At 44.3% G+C, this 21,171-nt stretch overlaps 1 protein-coding gene across 2 annotated transcripts in view; it reads right to left on the reverse strand.

Moving 5' to 3' along the window:
* ANTXR1 (ANTXR cell adhesion molecule 1) overlaps positions 1 to 21,171 on the reverse strand; it is a 178,812-nt gene that overhangs the window by 116,156 nt on the left and 41,485 nt on the right. For both annotated transcript variants that reach the window (XM_034761775.1, XM_034761776.1), the window contains exon 10: positions 16,361 to 16,459. In XM_034761775.1, the coding sequence (XP_034617666.1) occupies positions 16,361 to 16,459 (99 nt within the window). The remainder of the gene's footprint in view (positions 1 to 16,360; positions 16,460 to 21,171) is intronic.

Here is a 21,171-nt window from a genome sequence, read left to right on the forward strand (position 1 = left end):
TATGCCAACCTCTTTGGCTTAGAAAATCTCACCAAAAGTAGGCTCAAAACCTTGAGATTCCAGGTGTTTCCTTGGTTTTAGCTGGACTGGAAATACTGCAAGTGTAGCTTTTTATGAATTAATGTGCTGGTTCTGCTTCCAAATCAGGATGGGTAGAGGTTGTAAGGGAATTTAGATTGGGATTTTCAAAGGAGCCTTATGGGAATTAGGCATCCAACTCCCATCGACACTCCTAACTCCCTTAGAACTCTTTGGAAATGGTAATCTAAATTTTTGACTTTTCAACCCTCAGAAAGGATTAAGGATTTGAGCAGGGGATTGGATTAGATGACCTCCTGAGGTCTCTTCCAATCCGAATATTCTATGACGCTATGATTCTAAGGTTTGAATGAGGTTCAGGTAATCTGTTTCACCTGAACTGATTTCCTGGCTCAAGAGAAAAAACAGTCAGTGTGTGCACGCATCTGTCTAGGCATTCATAACATGCTCATCACTGTAATATCTCTAGTATAACCATTAAAGCCTAGCACTGGAAGTAGGGAGATCTGGCTTCTACCAGATCTGGTAGTTCCTGATTCTACCAATAAGTAACTGCGACCCATATCGTAGCAAAGCAGCTATGCAGATGAATAACTTCAAGCACATGAATAGTTCCATTGAGATCAATGGAACAGCTTACATGCATAAAGTTACCCACATGCTTAAACATTTTTCTGGTTTGGGACCTGTCTGACCTTGGGCAAATTATATAAATGCTCTGTGCCTCAGTTTCCCTAGCTGTATAATGATAATTATCTTTATCTTTATTGGGGACTTGATTCAGGTTAGTAAAGTGCTTGGAGATCCTCAAGTAGAAAGCAAAACAGAAGTGCTGTGTACTAAAGGTATCCTTTTACATAGCTTAAAAAGGGTTCATTAATACTATATTGAGTGAGTCCCAGCATCACAATAGGTTGCTTATCACTAGAAGTGGCCAAAAAAGGAAATTTCCGTTTCATGGGAAATTTCATTCAACCTGACACTATAGCCTGAACCCTACATGACTGAATGCTACTCTCATTGCTAGAACACAAAAATTGTCTTCACAGCCCAGGACTGGACAATATGGGCTAGATTCTCTCCCCCTGTTCTGGCCACTTTGCCCTGCCTGATAGAATCTGGCCCTAAATGGCTAGCTGAGAATCCCGCAGTGCAGGGAAGCTCCCAACTCATATAAATTGACAAAGACAGTTCTTATGCCAACTCCCCTATCCTGGCATAGAGGGGACATGATGAGAAAGGGAAGGGGTGGATCTCAGCAAGAGAGAGAATCTGGACCTCTCTTTCTCTCTCCCTCTCTCCCTCTTTATATAGCTGGTTGCTTCTCAATCATGGCAATTGGTCACTCAAAATTTACAACAAACTGGCCAACACCTGGGGGTCAAATTTTAAGAAATGGCCAGCATCCAACAACTCCTATTAATAATACCTAGCACTTTTCATCAGTAGATCTCAACGCATACTACAAAGAAGGTCAGTATAATTATCCCCATCTTACATATGGGAAAACTGAGGCACCGAGCGGGCCAGAGACTTATCCAAGGTCACTCAGCAGGGCTGGGAACTGAATCCAGGGCTCCTGAGTCCCAGTCTAGTGCTTTATCCTCTAGGCCACATCACCTCTCGCTAAGAGCAACAGCAGCTGGTAGGTATGGAATATCCCTAAAAAAAAATGGTTAGGATCCTAAGTAGGAGTTGAGCTCTTTTGCAAATCTGGCCCTCGTGTTTTTAGGGAATCTTGAGCAAGTTGGAATTCCGAATTGTCTATCAGTATTTGTTAGTTGTATGACCAGAGCTCCTAGGAACCCTAGTCATGGACTAGGACCCCCTGCTCTTTTCGCCCATCATGCTAGGTGCTGTACAAAATACAGAACCAAAAGATGGTCCCTGCCCCAAAGAGCATCAGAAAGAGGCAAACTTTGAAGCTGAACAGAGTGCTGCGAACGTCCAGGAGAGATTTTCTTCAGCAGCTTCTGACCTCATTTAAACTTTCATTGGTCACAATGCAACTGTTTCCCCCACTGCAGGCCAACCCACAGCAATAGCAGAGCCCTCTGTGAAACCATGGCCCTCTCCTCAGTGGTTAGCTCAGCAGGGCTCACTGGGAAATGAGGCAGTACAGCATATTTTGCTGCAACCCCATGAAGTTCTGAGGGGGTGAGGCAGATACTGATCACAGGGTTTTTATGGCCCTGCAGCTAGCAACATAAAACCCTCTAGGGGCTGGAAGCAAATAATAGCAGAAGAGAATTCTCTCCCTGACATTTCTATGGCAGCTTTTCTTATTGAAGATAAATATATATTATTCTGCAGTATTGTTCCATGGGTACCCTCCCAGTGCATATGACATCCTCATGTGTTTTCCTGATATGGCAGCATTTTGAAAGAGGATTTTCCAAAGCCGGTTGGGAAATGTTTATTTTTATTCCCATGGACAATTTCAACAATAATGAGGAAAAAAGTTAGTTTTCACGAAATTTTTCTTAAGAAGTTTTCATGTTTTCATTTAAAAAAGCAGGGAGAGGGGTTGGGAGGCTTTCTGCAACAACAACAAAAAGTTTTAGAGGTTTTGGGGAGGTTTTTTGACCAAAAAACTCAAAAATGTTGCCAAAATTGGACATTTCCCACACATTTCCATTTTTGTCAAAAATAAGTTGTGAAAGAAAAATTTCGATGAGCGCCATTATTTTCAGTGATGGGTCAGGTCTTGGCATCTGGATTTTGTGCACACAGCTCAGCGGATGAGAGTTGGTTTTAAGTCACTGTTACTCTCCCCTGAACCTGTGCCCACCAGGTGCTAATTTGGTACCACACTTACTCTGCCCATAGCCCCAAGGGGATTGCCAGGGTACAGGGAGATACACTGACAACCTTCTTGGTTTGGGAGAATGTGGGGGTGGGTTGGAAGGAGGTTGGCAAAGAGGCTGGCTTTACAGCATCAGAGGATTTCCCAACACTAGCTACAGACCCTTTAAGCCATGTGTAAGCCAAGTGGAGATCAGAGTTGGACTGCAGGCAGTATACAATCTATAGGTGACCTTTCGCATCCACCTCACACAGGCGTAACCGGGACCCACAAGGTGCAAGACAGAGGAGAATCAGGCCCTGGGACCATAAACACCCTGAGGAGCCTGATTCTATTCTCACTTATACCAGTGTAAATCAGGAGTAACTCTAGGGAAGTTAATGAATCATATCAATGCATGTGACAGCAGAATGAGGTCTCATGTCAGTCAGATGGGCCATTTTCTTCTTCTAAAACATCAAGGTAAAAGGCAAAGAACATGCACTCTCCAGCATTTAAAGCACTAAAAGCTGCTTTCGTTTTGCAAGACCTTTTGCTGAGAATATTTCACAAGCATTTTGTTTCTCTCCTTTCCTCCCCACTCCATTTCTTCTCCCGAAATTAAATCTACTCTCCTCTAGAAAGTTTATCGGTCTTCTAGTCCCCAGGGCCTACCCTAGCTCATAGCTGGCAAGTTTAGCTATGGGGAGGGATTGTTTTGTTTGGAGAATGTTTTTGTTTCACCACAGAAATGAGTAACTTTAACTCCCCCCCCCCCCCCAAACAAAAGAAGATCCTTTTGGTTTGCATAACTCCAGCCATCTGACTCCTTCCTGGAAAACTGCATTGTGAAACAAAACAAAAATGCCTTTCATCTGCTATTCAGTTTGTCTGTGCAGGATGCATTTGAAACGATGCTGCTCCTCTTTGCAGGCTGCAGAAAAATGGGCTGCATTCCTCTGCAGGGAAAGATGGGCCAAAACATTAACAATCTTTAGACTTTGTGGCTTGGACCTGTCTCAGTTCACAAGATACATAGACGAACCGTTGATGGTAGAGTAATCAGGTACTCAGGACATTAGATGGGAGACAAAAGACTTGAATTTTATGCCTGGCTCTGTCACGGACCAGCTGTGGGTCCCTGGGAAAGTCACTTCACCTCTCTGAGCCTCCATTTCATTGATTTAGAATAGATCGTAAGCTCTTTAAGGTCAGGAGCTTTCTCTTAATACAGTCCTGCCTAAAGGCCCCATTGTGCTAGATGCGTTATCCACATATAATAATACAGATTTCCTGACCTTACAAGCTTACAAATCTAAACAGGAATCAGTGCAATAGTTCACAATGTCCTTGTTGGCAGTCTCAGTAGAGAAGACAAGGTGCAATGGGTATATGGACACTAACCAACCGTTTAACTGAGGGGTACATTTCCAGGGCAGTGTGTGTATGGGAAGCTTTCTTGCTGCAGCTCATGCAAATCTATTCTCTGCATAGAGGCCCTCATGCAATAAGGAACCTTCCATCAGCACTTAAACTTATGCAATCTACTCATTAACCTTTAATTCGCTCTTCTCTGGCTCAAAGAATATTTACAGCCTGTAAAACCAACTGATCCTCACTTGAAGACCATTTCTTTCTGCTTCTGACCTTGGCGAGCTTCTGCCAATTGCCTTCCACTGAGCCAGCCCTCTTTTCAATCTGTAACCTTAGGGTGAAAAAAATTCCAGACACATGCTGGATTTCACAGGAAGCTCAGAATGGATGTTTTGATGGAACATAAAGGAGCAAAATGACCCAAGCAGAGCCACCAAAAGAAGGTAGAACTACTTTCATATAACCATGCAGTGCAGAAGCAGGCCAGCTTTGGGCTAGAAGCTAACTCTGTAGAGACAATTGGAGGACAGACTGAATGGGGACTGCATGAAGGCTAAGACAAGGATTTTAAAAACTAACCATGCGTCTGACGAAGTGGGTATTCACCCACGAAAGCTTATGCTCCAATACCTCTGTTAGTCTTAAAGGTGCCACAGGACTCTCTGTTGCTTTTTACAGATCCAGCCTAACACGCCTACCCCTCTGATACTTGTAACCAGTGATTGTTACTGTTTATTATTTGCATTGCTGTGGCATCTAGGAGCCCTGGTCATGGATCTGGGTCCCATTGTGCTAGGTGCTGTACAAACACGGAACAGAAAAAAAACAACCCCTCCCTCAAAGAGCGTATACAACTCTCAAATGATTTGGGGTGCCTCTCTTTCTGAGAAAGACACAATGCAAAGGGGCCCGAAAGCTCACCACTTTCTGAAAATCGTTTCTCTTTACTATGTCTCAACTCCCTACTAATCACGTCTTTTCATCTTGGCCTTAGTGCTTGAGTCTTCATTTATTTCACTTGCCTAAAGTGTATCTTCCCAAGGATCATCCAGCCTTGATGTGACCCACTGTTTCCTTGTTTGATAATTGGATTGTTTGTGGGGCAGGGATCATCTATTGTATAGTGCCATAATTCAAATTCTAATAATAGTCACTGCAGTGACTCCTGAAGCAACAGGCTCCCCCCAGGAACATCTGTTCTGTGCTGCATCCTAGATGCTTCTTCAGGAAGTGTTTAAGACTAGCCTATCTTGAGCCTTTTAACTCTTCAGCTATTCCTTCGACACCAGGCAGAGATTAAAAAGAAAAAAAAGGGAGGTCAAGAAAATACCTAGGAAATCTTCATGCCATCTACTGAACAGTGATCTTTGTTTATCCTAGCTGATTTTTTTCCCCTCCCACTCTACTGCTTAGGGTTGCCGTCCAAGAAAAAATCCTTTTTTTGACTTGAAACCCGTTTGTGGGGAGGTAGGAATGCAGAAAGAGAGACACTGTTGTGTTCTCAGAGCTAGAGAAATTGCCTATTAAAAGACCCCATCAGTAAGAAATGAATATTTTGCTAATGCTATAATGAAAGCCATGCTGAAATCATGCTATAATTTCCCTGCTTTGTATAGGGAGCCACGCTTTCTGAAACCCAAGGCCATTGCGAGGCAATTTAGGGAATGTTTGGAGGGGGAATGGGTAAAGTATAGAGCTGTGATGTCACATTCTGCATGATTTGTAGCTAGAGTGAAAGGATCTGGATGGAATCTGTTTTCTCCGATCGGTTCATCTGTCATGCTTGGGATTTTATTTTAAATGACAACACATGCTTTAAAAAGGCTGTTAATGAAACTTGGCAGGCATTGTATTACCACTGGGCGAATTTGCTTTCACTAATAGCTGATGGCTCAGAAGGGTAGCGCATGCTCTAAATAAGTGTCATTCCGTAGAAGAAAGCTTTAAGAACTCCAGAATGCTACATTTCCATCATGGTCCTGTAGAGCTGTATCACAGCATCTCCATATCTACTGTTGTTATTATTAACAGACACTGCACAAACACAGACCGTGAGACAGTCCCTGCCCTACAGAGCTTACATAGACAAACAGAGAGAGAGGAACTGAATTGCCCAAAGTCACACAGCAGACCAGTGGCCAAGCCCAGGCCTTCTAATTCCCTGGCCGGTACTCTATCCACAGCCTGTTCTGATGTGGTGCATTACTCCAAGCTAAATACCATAACTTCATGCACGCGTAATCTGTCCTGGGAAAGGCAGCTGCATTTCCTATAGCATTGTTCATACAACCTGGATCCCATTACATTGTATGGCGTTTGCTCATACCGTTATAGAGTTCAACACTGCCATGACAGAGAGAGAGGACAATTAAGAGGCTTAGGCAGGGGAAGAGAGACACGTATTCAGTAAAGGCTTAAAGCGAGATGGTGAGTCAACCAGGCAGACACAAATTAGAAAACAGGAGCTGTGGAGCAAAAGGCTCCTGCGCTAATGGTGGCCAGGCCGCATGGAGCTGTGGAGAGTAAGTCAGTGTGAGGCAGCCAGAGGAAGAGGGAAGACAGGAAGTCCGTGGAAGGTAAAAATAAGAAAGTCAGGAGGAATTGCATGGGGAATTGGTGGATATGCTGGTCCGTGCAGTTTGGACCATAAACCTCACTCCCTGCTGGTATCCAGCACATACATATGTGGTCCTGTTCCTGTTGTTTCTCGCCTCTCTTCAGACGCCAATTGCACTCATGGAAACAGGATGTCATGTCTCTACCCTGAGATATTTTCTCCTGCCTTGTTACCGGTGCCACGCCATGGCTAGCTCACTCTGCTGCATTAAGGTAAGGAGCCATTCGGTCCTGCGTACCAAGTGCTTGCCTAATCATCAGAAGACATAGGTTCTACCGCTGGCTCTGCTACTAACCAGCTGTGTGACCTTAGGCAAGTCATTTCACCTCTATTTTCCCTCACACTCTTTGTCTGGCTAGTCAGCTTGTAAACTCTTTGGTGCAGGGACTGTCTCTTGTTATGTGCATGTACAATGCCCTGAACAAGGAGTCCATTATTTTGTTTGGGACATCCACGTGATCCTGGAGCTTAAGAATGGATGAGAGTCTTTTAGCAACATAAGTGATTCAGGTAGATTGTAATTAGAATCTCTCTGGATAAATCCATTTGAGCCTGTACAATTCATAGATTCATAGATTCTAGGACTGGAAGGGACCTCAAGAGGTCATCGAGTCCAGTCCCCTGTCCTCATGGCAGAACCAAATACTGTCTAGACCATCCCTGATAGACATTTATCCAACCTACTCTTAAATATCTCCAGAGATGGAGATTCCACAAGCTCCCTAGGCAATTTATTCCATGTTTAACCACCCTGACAGTTAGGAACTTTTTCCTAATGTCCAACCTAAACCTCTCTTGCTGCAGTTTAAGCCCATTGCTTCTTGTTCTATCCTTAGAGGCTAAGATGAACAAGTTTTCTCCCTCCTCCTTATGACACCCTTTTAGTGAAAAGTGTTTCTAAGAGTTCCTGCCATCTGCAGAAAAATCCTGCTGGTGGATGTATACCTGATCACAGGCCAGCTCAGCCGGTCACTCACAACTTTAGCAGTCACAGCTTTTTCTCTCTCTTTTTATTTTTCATCTTGTAACTATGAACATTACAAGTTGATTCTCTCACCTCTCCTCACCATCATCCCTCGCCAATAAGTAACGGGCTTAATCTGCAGCAAAGAAGATTTAGGTTAGATCTTAGGAAAACCTTTCTAGCTCTAAGGGTGGTTAAGCTCTGGAACAGGCTTCCAAGGGAGGTGGTGGAATCTCCATAATTGGAGGTTTTTAAAAACAGGTTGGACAAACTCCTGTCAGGGATGGTCTAGCCTTACTTGGTCCTGCCTCGGAACAGGGGGGCTGGATTTGATGACCTCTCAAGGTCCCTTCCAGCCCTGTATTTCTATGATTCTGTGTATAATCCCAGTAAAATATATACTGAAAATCTATTAGCTCCATGGCTTTAATGACCTCAGTGAGCCTTGTCCATCTTGTTTTGGGTCTCATTTCAGCTGATCTAAAGTTTTAGGAACTGCTGGCTTCATCTTATCTTTAAAATAAGCGTCTTGCCTGATATAATCAGATGCTGAGAGGTTTCAAACAAACAAAACAGCTGAGCTATCCAGCCCCCCATGTGGTTCCCATTAATCCCTAACTGAGTTAACTCATATATTAAACCTGTTACAGCCAAGTATCACAAAAACACATCAAGAATGCAGGCTGGGCCTGCAGTGCTGTATTAAAAATAACAACCGGCCAAATCCTCTCTGGGTACAAGTCAGCGCAGCTCAAAGCTACAATAGCTGTACCAATATTACACTGGTAGAGAATTTGGCCCAAGATTGGCCCAAGAACCCCAGACAGAATTTGTTGAGTTCCAGTACAAGGAGGTGGCTCGCTCACAGGTCTTAGCTTTTCTCCTTGGCTTGGCAGTGGAGTGAGCGACCTTTCACCTCTAGGTTACCAAATCAAATTGAGACCAGGGCTGTGAGAAACTAGTTGACGGGTCTCAGTCCAGTTCCTAGTATCTGCCTCAAAATAATCAGCTGCAAATAGCACAAGGTGCCAAGGACTACCTAGGAGAGACTGAGCTACTCCCTTTGCCCCCAGTGGACTTCTCTTCAGATCAGGGTTGATGCATATTGGCTGGGAGGGGACAACTTCTATGGTCACTATACCTGGTCTCTGGGTAATAGAGGACTTTGGCTTCACATTACAGGGGCACTGGAAGGAGATGCTAGATGTGTAGGCCCCTGAGTTCCATCTCCACCCTCTGACAAACAGAGGCTAGGAACACCAGATAGATAGATGCAGCAAGTAAACAAAAGTGGTGGAAGAAATCCTCTTCAACTCATCTAAGTACCAGGTCACAGTGTTTGGGAGTGAGATTCCATTCACTTCAACTGGTTCCTCCTCTTGGCAAGCTAGAATTTTATCTCTCTGTGAGCAGAATGCACTGAATAGCATAAAGCTGACTGACGACATTACAGTTTCATAAAAGATGTTTGGATGTTTCCTAGAATGCCTGGCCTCAGAGCTAGCCAAGGCCAAGGCAGCCAATTATGGAGGCGAGGCAGGTTAAAATACAGATTGTGTGTCACAGTTAACATCGCAGGGTGATAGATCTCACAGCTGTTGTGAGACAGTGCTGATGGTATTCTCTAGTCTGCTCCGGAGGAAAACGGGGATAAATTACTGGAGTCTTCACAGAGACTTGGGAGAAGAAGAATGGTCTAGCAGTTAGGTTGCCAGTCTGGGACTCTAGGAAGCTAGGTTCTAGTCCCAGTTCTCCCAGTGACCTTGGGCAAATCACTTTGTCTCTCAATTCCCTATCTGAAAAATGGGGATAATAGCACTGCTGTGCCTTACAGGGGTGTTGTGAGGATAAATATCACCCCAGGGGCTCTTTACAGTAATAAGAACCATGCAAATATGGCTCACAGAGAGATAGCTATGTAGGTAGACAGATGGGAAATCTCCTAGGAATGGAAAAAGTGTTTCAGAAAACCTGAACACTAACTTCAAAAGGGATGCACCAGAGACCACTGGCTAGGATAACAGCCTGGGAGTTAGCACATGCAGTTTCTTTTCCTAGATTTGCCACTGACTCATTTGGGGCAGGTCATGGCCCCCTCTGTGCCTCAGGTTCCCCATCTCTAAAATGGGGGTAGTGAAACTTATCTGTCTCTAGGAGGTGTTTTGATCATTTTGGATGAAAAATGCTAATTATCTTCAATATTTCAAAAAAAGAATTAAAGTTCAAACATTAAGATAAGGACCATATTTCCAATTGCCCTGGAGTGCAAATTCAGAGTTCTCATTATGAGTCCCAGCTCTTGAAGCAGAAGGTGGTTTCAAAACAGCAACTTACAAACTCAGGGCAAAAATTAAAAAAAAAAAAAACAAAAAAAAAACTGAAATTCCTTCAACCATCACTCTAGTCAGGGAAAAAGAGCAGCAAGGAACATATATGGAAACACTCTTCTCTCGATTTACTGAATCTTCCTCAATAGTCACTTAGTGGAGCCACGTTCTCATAGCTCTCCCCAGCTGCTCCTTGTTCTTATGGAAACTAGCAAAGCAGACTCACTGGACTGCTGCCATTGTGGAAACTAGATGGAGTGGAACTGGTACTGCTATTGTTAACTAGGGATAGATGAAATGGCTCATATAAAATAGACAGCAGCTGGACTTTCAGTTTTGACACTTAAAAGTTTTCTTCATCCCCCTCCACACACACACACACACACACACACACACATCTGCCCATTGTTATTCTGGATTTTCTTGATTCTGGCCATCACACTTACTGACTAAAGATGGGATCAAGCCATAAAACTTGGAATTGGACACAGGGTATAAACACCCCAAACTCTCGGGGCAGGGTTTGGATTCCTAGTTATGGTTCAGACCTAGCACTGTTAAGTGTTCAGAATCTATAACACAACAAGGATTTTGTCCCCTCAGCCATCGGAAGAGAGGGAAGAACAAGATTACAAAACTGCCTCTTGCTCTTGCCAATACCACAAATCAGTTCACAGTTTCACTAGATCAGAAGGGTAGCCATGTTAGTCTGGATCTGTAAAAAGCGACAAAGAGTCCTGTGGCACCTTATAGACTAACAGAAGTATTGGAGCATAAGCTTTCATGGGTGAATACCCACTTCGTCAGACCCATGCATCTGACGAAGTGGGTATTCACCCACAAAAGCTTATGCTCCAATACTTCTGTTAGTCTATAAGGTGCTACAGGACTCTGTTGAGTTTCACTTGAGTTTCCTTATTAAACTGGTCTACTCAGGGTTGATCCAGAGCTCACTGAAGTCAACAATAGAGCTGATTGTCCCTCGGGAGATTTCAAAAGGTTTTGCTGTCCTGGATTATGATGAAAAATCAAAAACTCAAAAAGTTTTGTGACCCAATAATCCTGAAAATATTTCTGATAGGGTCAATTGAAAATTTCATTTTGATACTTTTGAAACATTTTATTTCAATGTCAACCTTTTAATTTTTTTTAAAGTATAATTTCACTAAAATTTCAAAACAAAGAGTTGTTTTGAACTGAAAAAACTAAATTTTCCATTTTGAGAATGTCAAACTAGGACATTCCAACAATTTCAAAATTTATTTTCTTTTTCAAAATGTTTTTGAATTAGGAGACTAGTTAAAACTGGCCCTTTCCTGTAAACAGTTCTGGTTTTGACAAATTGGCATTTTCAAAATCTTTTGTCAGAAAATCCCCAATCAGTTCGAGGCTTCGGATCAGGCTCTTCGTTTTGCATCTCTTCAAAAACTCCATATTTTCTTCCTGCCTATTGCACAAAAAATAAAAAACAACACCTACAGTCCCAGAGAGGCTCCCTAAATAGAGAATAATAAAAATTAGCAAGGATTTGCTCCTTTTCCTTGTTTTCTGGCAGCCTCATTACTGGATTACCCCTCTAATGCCACCGTGCCAGTCCATTGTTTGCTTTGTGATGGTGATGCACATGGCTATGTAGGGTGGGATGGGGGTCCAGCAACTTCCGTTAAATAAAGCAAGAAAATAAAGAAATGTATCAATTTCCAAAAACATCTGGAGTGGAGTACAACATCCCAGGTGTCCTTCCTGTCCCTAAACTGCTGTGTTTTTAGTTACCACATCTCCTTTCGGGAAGGCACATTTTCCTGCGCACTCACTTCTGCCATTTGATTTCCCTTGTACACCGAAGACTACATGTTCTCTTCCTGGATGCTGTTTGTGCAAATTCTATTGCAATCAGTGGGAAGCACGGAGGTTGGAACTTGTCCCTATATCACTTTAGGTCAACAGGAAAATGCCCATTACTCCAGGGTCTGAGAACCTGAGAGCTGGGGAAGTGCTGTCGTTCCCATTTTATGGTGGGGAACTGAGGCATGGAGAGACTAAGTGACTTGACAAAGGTTACAAAAGAAGTCTTTGGTGAAGCGGTGAATAAAACCCAGGTCTCCCAAATCCCAGGGTAGCAACCTGACCACTGACCCATCCTTCCCCCACACACCGAGTTCTAATTCTGAAACTATCTGTTTAGATTACGGCTGCCCTGCCTGGTTTCTATGTATGTAGCAGGGCCTGATTGCTCATGGTCATCAAAGATCAAATAGCACGTGCTTGCAAGAACAGGTTGTTTGCTGCAATGATCTTGCCAGAATCCAGATGGGCAATTACACTCAGTCTACCTGTAATTGTCCCTGTAATTTCCACTGGATAAATTATTCCTCACTTTCTGTTGTGTACTGTTGGGGTGCAAGCATAGTGTTATCCTGGCAGCTCACCTTCCACCTCCAAGACAGATGCATTTCACCAATGGATTTAGTGATTTTCTTCTCCTACATTGTTTGTAGAGTGATTTGGGGATCCACAAGTGAAAGGTACTACAGAAGGGACTGCCTCTAACCCCGTGTAATGTGTTGTTATACCAAAATGACTCAGAAATTATCACGTCACTGCTCTAATTTTATCTCTATTATTTATAGCACATTCTGTACTGGAATTTAGCTTTCAAGACAGCAGCTAGGCACTAACTCATTGTCATGCAAGTCTACTGTCACTTTCGCTGTTCTTCTAGCTCAGTTAAATGCTTGCAAGGTTGGTCGAGGCCCAGGGGTGGGAGTCAGATGACCCAAGTCTTACTCTCGGCTCTTCCACAGATATTAGGGAAGTCACTGAAGGACAGATTCAGATACAGAAGGCCTGGTTCTTCACTGTGCCCGAGACATGCAAATAAAGTTGCAGTTGTATGTGCATTGTCTGCTTTGTGGGTCTTAAGCAATGTCTGTTGACCACCAGGCCAGAAGACTGCTTGCACCCCAACAACCACCAGCATGGCTTGGAAACAGGAGACCAAATATAAATCAGACCTCTTCCGGAGAGCCCCAACTGCCTTCAGGTTTCTCAGCCAAGACTTTTTAGTAAACATTGCTTCCATTCAGAGCTGTAGCTCTTCAAGCATAGGACAGGGTTTACAATAAAACAGCTGCATTGTAAGAAAATTGCTGTGCTTGTTTCACAATATTTCATATGATTCTGTGGAGCCACCAATGGGATTAGGGTATAATTTAACAGCCAGTCCGATCCTTAATCTCCTTCCCCCTCCTCCCCCACCACACACATGCGCTTCGCGAATCCTCCCCTTGTGTGGTCCCAAAATTAGAATGCCGCTGAACATGTTCATGTGACTATTCTTCTAGAAGTCAAAGGGCCGTGAGGCCTTGGGCCTCCGAAAAGGCTCTCAGGCCCAGAGGATGCTCAGGAATGAGGCCTTGGAATAAAGGAGAGAGAGTCAAAATTTTCCCATCAACGTTTTTTGCCAAAGTGGAAATGTTCACATAGAGAGAATCCTGTTTTTGTAGAAAAATGTTCATATTTTCATTGAAAGCAAAAAACAGAAAGCTACAATAATTTTCAGCAACCAAAACCTGATTTTTTTTTTGGCTTTATAATGACTTTTTTTTTTTTTTTTTTTTTTTTTTAATAAAAACCCAAACAAGAGTCTAAGAAATTTTTCAGCAAAAAATGAAACTAAAGATTCATTTTCCTTTAAATTTGAATGGTAAAAAAAAAAAAGTAATTTCCTTCCCAGCTGTAGAGCGAGCAGAGCTATGTGAGACTTTATAACAGAGAGGGACCCAAACCAAACCCTTGATCTGAACTCCACTGAGATTTGGAGCACTTCAGATCTGAGCAGGACACTTTGTGGCTCAGCCGCATCATTGGGGTAGAAGCCAGACCAGGCTCAGTGTTTTCATGTGGCCTTGATCCAGAGCCCAGGATTTTCCGATAAGTGTCAGTTTTATGTTGGGGGTTCATAACGGAAAGCAAGAATCCGAGAGCTGGCTCTGCAGTTCTTTCTCTTGAAACCCACCTCTCCCCTGTTGCACGCAGTATATCAGCTGCAGCTCCCATTGCTGGCCAGTTGGCACAACTGATGCTGATATCTGTGTGCTGACCAGCCACCTCTTCAAGGAGCCCCACTCACCCTGGGAGTGATTTTGCTTGCCTCTCCTTCCCCAACTCACTGTTCCAGCTTTCCCACTGACAGCGCTCACCTGAGCCCTACTACTTCCCTTCCTACTGTCTCAGAGAAAAGAAATCCAGGTTGGAAACAGTTAAACTATGACCAACCAAATATTCTGCTTATAACCAAGCAACGTAACACTGGAAGAATCAGGAACTTTGCCTTCTAGGAGTGTTTGGCAGATCAGTAGACACAAGTTACACTCCTTAAGTCTCAGAAGCACAAGCATGTTCTGATCTCTTACCCCTATTCTTTGCAAGGCAGACAGCCACGGTAAGCTGCTCTTAGGTTTTAACTAGCAAATTACACAGACACCCAAAGGAAGAAGTGGGACCTTCAGTGTGCTCAGATGAGTTCTGAGTGCAAGCGCTTGGTTTTAATTTCCTTTGAATCAGCCAATTAGCTCAACACCGTTCAGCACCATCATCAACACTTGGGCTATTACAAGGATCAGGAAATCTCTGCTGCCAGGAAATCTGTCCAGCTTGATGCAGCTTTGCCAAACAAAAGTGAGCAAGTCCAGTGCTCGGCCATTTGACTTTGATGTATTGTCAGAGAAAATTAAAAAAAATAATAAATCTTATTCTTTGAAGGGTCAAGCCCTGTTCTCAATCTATCAGCTTTTCCATTGATTCCACATTATGCAAGATGAATTCTCCCCTCCCTTACGGTGTTAGAAATGAGCTATGCCATTTGGTTCTCAAACCCTAGTTGACTCACAGGAATACCAGAGCAGACAGAAAATAAAAATATCTATGACTCAATAGTTCCTTTCACCTTGTTACGCACTGGGCCTAACTCTCTCTTCTACTAGAATAAACTAAGAGTCACACCACTGAGGCCAATGGAGTTATACTGATATAAGGCAGATCTTAGGGTACGTCTACACTATCCGCCAGATCGGCAGGTAGCGATCGATCTATTGGGGATCGATTTATTGCGTCTAGTGTAGAAGTGATAAAATCGATCCCCAATTGCTCTGCCATTGACTCCGGAACTCCAGCGTGGTGAGAGGCGGAAGCGGAGTCGACAGGGGAGCGGCAGCAGTCGACTCGCCGCCATCCTCACGGCCAGGTAAATCGACCTAAGATACACGTAGCTGAAGTTGCGTATCTTAGGTTGACCCCCCGCAGTGTAGACCTAGCCTAAGATTGTCAACTCCTTGGGGCTGGGATTGTCTTTTTGTTCTGTGTTTGTGTAGCACCTCACACAATGGGATCCAGATCCATGACTAGGGCTCCTAGGCATACAAATAATAAAAAGCAAGAAGAGAAACAGATCCACTCTAGACTCACACTTCCCACAATATCTACACAGGAACCCTCATATACATACATAAGGATATCTTTCCCCCCCACGATTTAAGTGTCTCCATTCATATACTCACAGTCACAGATCTAATACAGGCAAAACACTGGGTTTATCGTGTGACATGAACGTCATCTCTTACTGATGGAACTCCTAAAAGTGGATCAAATCTTTCTTGTGAGCGCAGGGATGGGTAAGGGTCCTATTTCCATTTTCCTGATTGAGGTCTGGGGTCGGGAGGAAGGATGAGCGTCTCTCAAATTTTGCTGCTTGGCATAATCTGTTTAACTTTTAAACCAATAGAATAGGCCGCCTTGTCTTTTGCCCATATTGGACATAGCAGCAGCGAAAAGAGTGCTGAACTATTCAGTGCATCTGGAGCCAATTTATGCAGTTCTTAGCTATTAGCTACAAAATCCACTTAAGGCCAGCTCTGTTCCACCCATGCAAGATGCAGCAAAGGCTGCCATGGTTGCCAGGAAAACTTAGATGTGATTTTATTTGGGATACAGCATTCTGCATTCACACTGCCTGTCCACCAAACTGTGTTAGTCCCTCATTGGTGTGCACCTCCCTGCTTATTAATACCTGACTAAGCCATGCCCAGGGAGAGGTTTTCTTTCAGTTCACTGCAACACAGGCACTAGCCCTGAGCTGCAACATCCTACGTTCAAGAGCTCTCCCTCTCAGGACGATAACCCCCAGAGAAACTAAACTGTCAAAGTCTTTTGGAGGAAAACAGCCACTAGTAAAGGTATAATAACAAACTACTCACTGACAGTAACCGTTTCATTGATCCTGAAGCTGCAGAGCACTCGATCGACGTTCCGGGTGTGTCGGAAACCATTCCCTCTCACCACGACTTGGAACGACTCTAAGGCAAAGATGAAATGGATTATTTGCCTTGCATCAGTAATAACGGGGACTGGTTATAGCTGGGCAGACAACAGACAATTTCTTCCTGAAAGAAATGTCTAACAAAAAATCCTGGGCCTTGTCTACACTCCAACATTAAGTCAACCTAACTTATGTCGGCATACAGCCGCCACAGTAGTTACATCGGTTATGCGTGTCTACACTTTGCTCCTTCTGTCAGCAGTGCAAGTCCTCACCAGGAGTGCTTGCATCGATTGTACTGGTAGTGTGGGGCATTGTGGGACAGCTCCCGAAAGCCAGTATCAATCGATGTAAGCAATGCAGTGTCTACACCGACACTGCGTCAACCTCACTACATCAATCGTGACTCTATGTCGCTCGTGAAGGTGGTGTTACTAAACTGGCATAGAGAGGCAATTATGTCATCGGGAGCCAAATTTAAGTGAAGACACTTCCACAGCTAGGCCAATGCAAGGCAGCCTACATCAACCTTACCCGGTAATGCAGACCAGGCCTTGGTGTGAAATTTTTCAGTCTAAGGTTCTCAGTTTTCCCCTGGCAAGTTTCAAATTGATTAAAAAAAAAAAAAAAGATTTTCATTTTGAATTGACATTTCAAAACAGAATTAAATTTTTTGTTCTCTTTCAACTTAATATATTTTGGGGTTTTTTAACCAAAAACTTGAAATGAAACATTTTAAGTGGACTTGAAACAAAAATTTTCATTTCAACATCTTCTGCAGGAAAAATAAAAAGTTTTCACTTGAGCTGACATTTCCCTGTGGAAAATTTGGTTTTGATGAAACCGTATTTTTCAGAGGAAGGAAAACTTCCCATATGGCAAATTTTGACCATTTCCTAGAAATCTGTCAAACTGTCCCAGTCTCCATGTGTCTGTCCCACACTCTACAATACTAGCTTGCAAGATGGACACAAATGCTTAGCTAGACTGTGTCTAGTCTTGCACCGGTGGGGAAATCTAGGATGCTTGGATGGGCATGCTAGTCACAATCACAGCCCTGGTGCTCCCCAGGGCTTGCTGACGTTTTTCCTCCTGCTGCATACTACCCCTGTTCATCTCTACTGGTGGGTAGCAGAAAGGGAAGTGCTAGCTTAGACATTTTAAGCACCACAGTGAGCAGAGACCTGCTTTGAGCAAGCATGGTTAGAAAATGTGTGGTTAAAGCACCAGCAGACTCCTGGATTCCTGGCTACAATCTTACTTCCAGTGTTGCTGCAACTGGAGCTGAACCAACAGCAGCAATGATGGGGAAGACTGATGACATTCTTGCACACAGAGGGGATGCAACAAGGGTTACCCTTGTCCATGCTCCCAGAAACCTCTTGGTGGAGTCAGGAAGTTCTGCAGCTCCATATGACCCATGGCTATGGGCAGCAAAGCTACTTTTGTAGCTGAGTGTGGCAAATGGCCAATGCTATTGTGGTGGGTCCGTGCTTTTCCTTGGTGTGGTGGGTCGGGGTTAGTGTTAGCCCTAGTCTTGGGCTCCTCAAGTGCTCTGGAGGGGGAGAGAAGGAGAGCAGGGAAGGGACCTAGCTTCACTCCCCTACTCCGGTCCCAGCCCCTTCGGCTTCACAGGTTTCTTACCCTCTTCCTCCTAGGCAGGGTTTCTTTCGGTTCTCTGTGCTGGGGGAATCCCTCTGCCCTGCTTGGGCGGGGGCTCCCTTCCCTTGGTATTCTAATCCTCTGATCAACAACTGTACACCTCCAAACTACAGTCAGCTCTCCTTCCATCCTCCTGTCTCACAGAAGCAGGGGTTTTTATTATGTCTCAGGTGGGGCCTTAATTGGCCCAGGTGCTCTAATTAACCTGTAGTAACCTTTCCTTAGTCTACAGGAAATAAGGCTCTGATCATCCTGGGGTTTATATACCTCCCATCAATCACTCTCCTGCTGCTCTCTGGCCCTGCTGTATCACATGAGGTAGAGAGTAATAGAACAATCTGTGCTCTGTATCCTTTGTGTGTCACAACTGAGCAGTGCCATGTTGTATTACGACATAGAATCACAGAATATCAGGGTTGGAAGAGACCTCAGGAGGTATCTAGTCCAACCCCCTGCTCAAAGGAGGACCAATTCCCAACTAAATTATCCCAGCCAGGGCTTTGTCAAGCCGGGCCTTAAAAACCTCTAAGGATGGAGATTCCACCACCTCCCTAGGTAACTCATTCCAGTGTTTCACCACACTCCTAGTAAAATGGTTTTTCCTAATATCCAACCTAAACCTCCCCCACTGCAACTTGAGACCATTACTCCTTGTTCTGTCATCTGGTACCACTGAGAACAGCCGAGCTTCATCCTCTTTGGAGCCCCCCTTCAGGTAATTGAAGGCTGCTATCAAATCCCCCCTCACTCTTCTCTTTTCTGCAGACTAAACAAGCCCAGTTCCCTCAGCCTCTCCTTGTAAGTCATGTGCCTCAGCCCCCTAATCATTTTCGTTGCCCTCCGCTGGACTCTCTCCTATTTGTCCACATTATTTCTGTAGCATGGGGTCCAAAACTGGATGTAATACTCCAGGTGTGGCCTCACCAGTGCCAAATAGAGAGGAATAATCACTTCCCTGGATCTGCTGGCAATGCTCCTACTAATGCAGCCCAATATGCCATTAGCCTTCTTGGCAACAAGGCACACTGTTGACTCACATCCAGCTCTTCGTCCACTGTAATCCCTAGGTCCTTTTCTGCAGAACTGCCACTTAGACAGTCTGTAGCAGTGCATGGGATTCTTCCATCCTAAGTGCAGGACCCTGCACTTGTCCTTGTTGTACCTCATCAGATTTCTTTTGGCCCGATCCTCCAATTTGTCTAGGTCACTCTGGACCCTATCCCTACCCTCCAGCATATCTACCTCTCCCCCAGGTTAGTGTCATCTGTGAACTTGCTGAGGGTGCAATCCATTCATAGAAGGCAACCTTACAGTGACGCAGCAAGGTCCATAGTGTAGACATGGCCTGTGGCTCACCCAGACAAAACATTTACAATTTTATGTCCGAGGAGATGCAGGAGCAGTCAGTGTATCATGACCCGAGCTCTGTGTTAAGACTCCTCTTTGCCATTCTTAAGCAGCAAAACCAATCCAAATTTCTGCCGATTCAAAGCTGTTCCTTGTACATTACAGAAGCCACCTTATCTAATTGCCCTGAGGGACTCCTGCACTGTAGCTGTCAGAATAGCATATTCGCTCTGGAATCTGGGCTGTGTTCCAGGTCTCATTTTCTTATAGCCAGGAAGAAGTCAGCTGCAAACAATCCCAGCACATCTATCCAAGCAGGCTGCCTTTTAATCCCATTGTGTCTTGTCCAAGCTCATTCAAGAAGAGCAAAGGGAGCAATGCTGAGCTCTGGAGGGTGGGGGGATGTAAAATCGTTAGGCGCAATTATGGAAATCGTATGGGATGGGATTACAGGTACAGAAGAGTACAAAAACCTTTGTGATAATGTATCCAGTCTGGAACTGTAATTAACAAGCCCAGCGATGACTATCACATTTCTATATTTATGCAAAACCAACAAGTATGGAGACTAACTTTTCAGAATGGGGCGTCGCTGCTGCTAACTGACCTAGGCTAGGGTGGGGGTGAGGTGTGTGGTATCGGGGACTGTGCCTTTAAGGGCTGGGCTTCCCAGACTGAATGTCTGGGAGTGACACTGAAGCTCTTCTTAGGCACAGGCTGTTGGAACTGGACACAGAATAAAGCAGAGCTCTTGCAAGCACCTTCAGTACTGCATGATCACTGAACACCACAAGATACAGCGCTCAAGCTGCAGTGTTTGGAGCCAGTGTGCCAGCGTCAGAGTAATGTCTACCCTGCAGCTACAGCACATGTAGACATACCCAAGCAAGCTTTGGTAACTAGATCAAAACTAGCTCAAGTAACAACAGCAGTGAAGCCAAGGCAGGATGGGCTGAGGCTCTCACATATGTTCCCAGGCAGCCGGGGCTAGTCTTTGCAGCTGTCCATCCTGCCAAAGCATCACTGCTATTGTTACTTGAGCTAGCTTTCATCTAACTACCTCGGGTGTGTCTCCTGATTGCAGTGTAGACATATCCTAAATCATAATCCTCCAGGGTACCAGAGAGAGGACAGGAAGGTGTGGCCAGCCCTCCTCACAGTGATGCCATTCTAATACGTACAGGGTGTGGGGATCACGGCCCGATCTAGTCTAGATCCTTTCTGGGCCCCCACCTTGCATTCCCCAGGCTTGCAGCCAAATTACAGCCATGATCTACATAAGCACACTAGGAGGAATAGTGCCCCCTTTCACACAGACCATGAGCTATAGTTGCCATAATTCGTCCTTTTGTAATTCTCAGAGGAACTAATTCAATTAAGATTTATATAATTCTTTTCATTTTTACTAGCTGTGAGCTCAAGCTTGAAATCCTCACGCCGGGGAAAACTCCCACTGCACTTTGAACTCAATACATGTTTTGTCTGAACCCAGACTTTAGGATTTTGGGCCCCATGTCACCCACCAAGCAATAACAACTTGCTGCTCAAATTAGTGTTGCTGGCACATTGCGTTATTATTGAATTGGTACCCAGCATGTGCTAAGAGGCACCACACTGTGCAAGATGCTTTCTTTCCAAAAAGGCATAACACTGCGGTCTTGGATGAGTAACCGCGCTCAGTAAAAAGTCCCTTGGCAGTTTTCAGGGTTAACATCACTCCCCCTGTGGCAGCTTGGCCAA

This window comes from Trachemys scripta, chromosome 2, assembly GCF_013100865.1.
Source record: "Trachemys scripta elegans isolate TJP31775 chromosome 2, CAS_Tse_1.0, whole genome shotgun sequence".
NCBI lineage: Eukaryota > Metazoa > Chordata > Testudines > Emydidae > Trachemys > Trachemys scripta.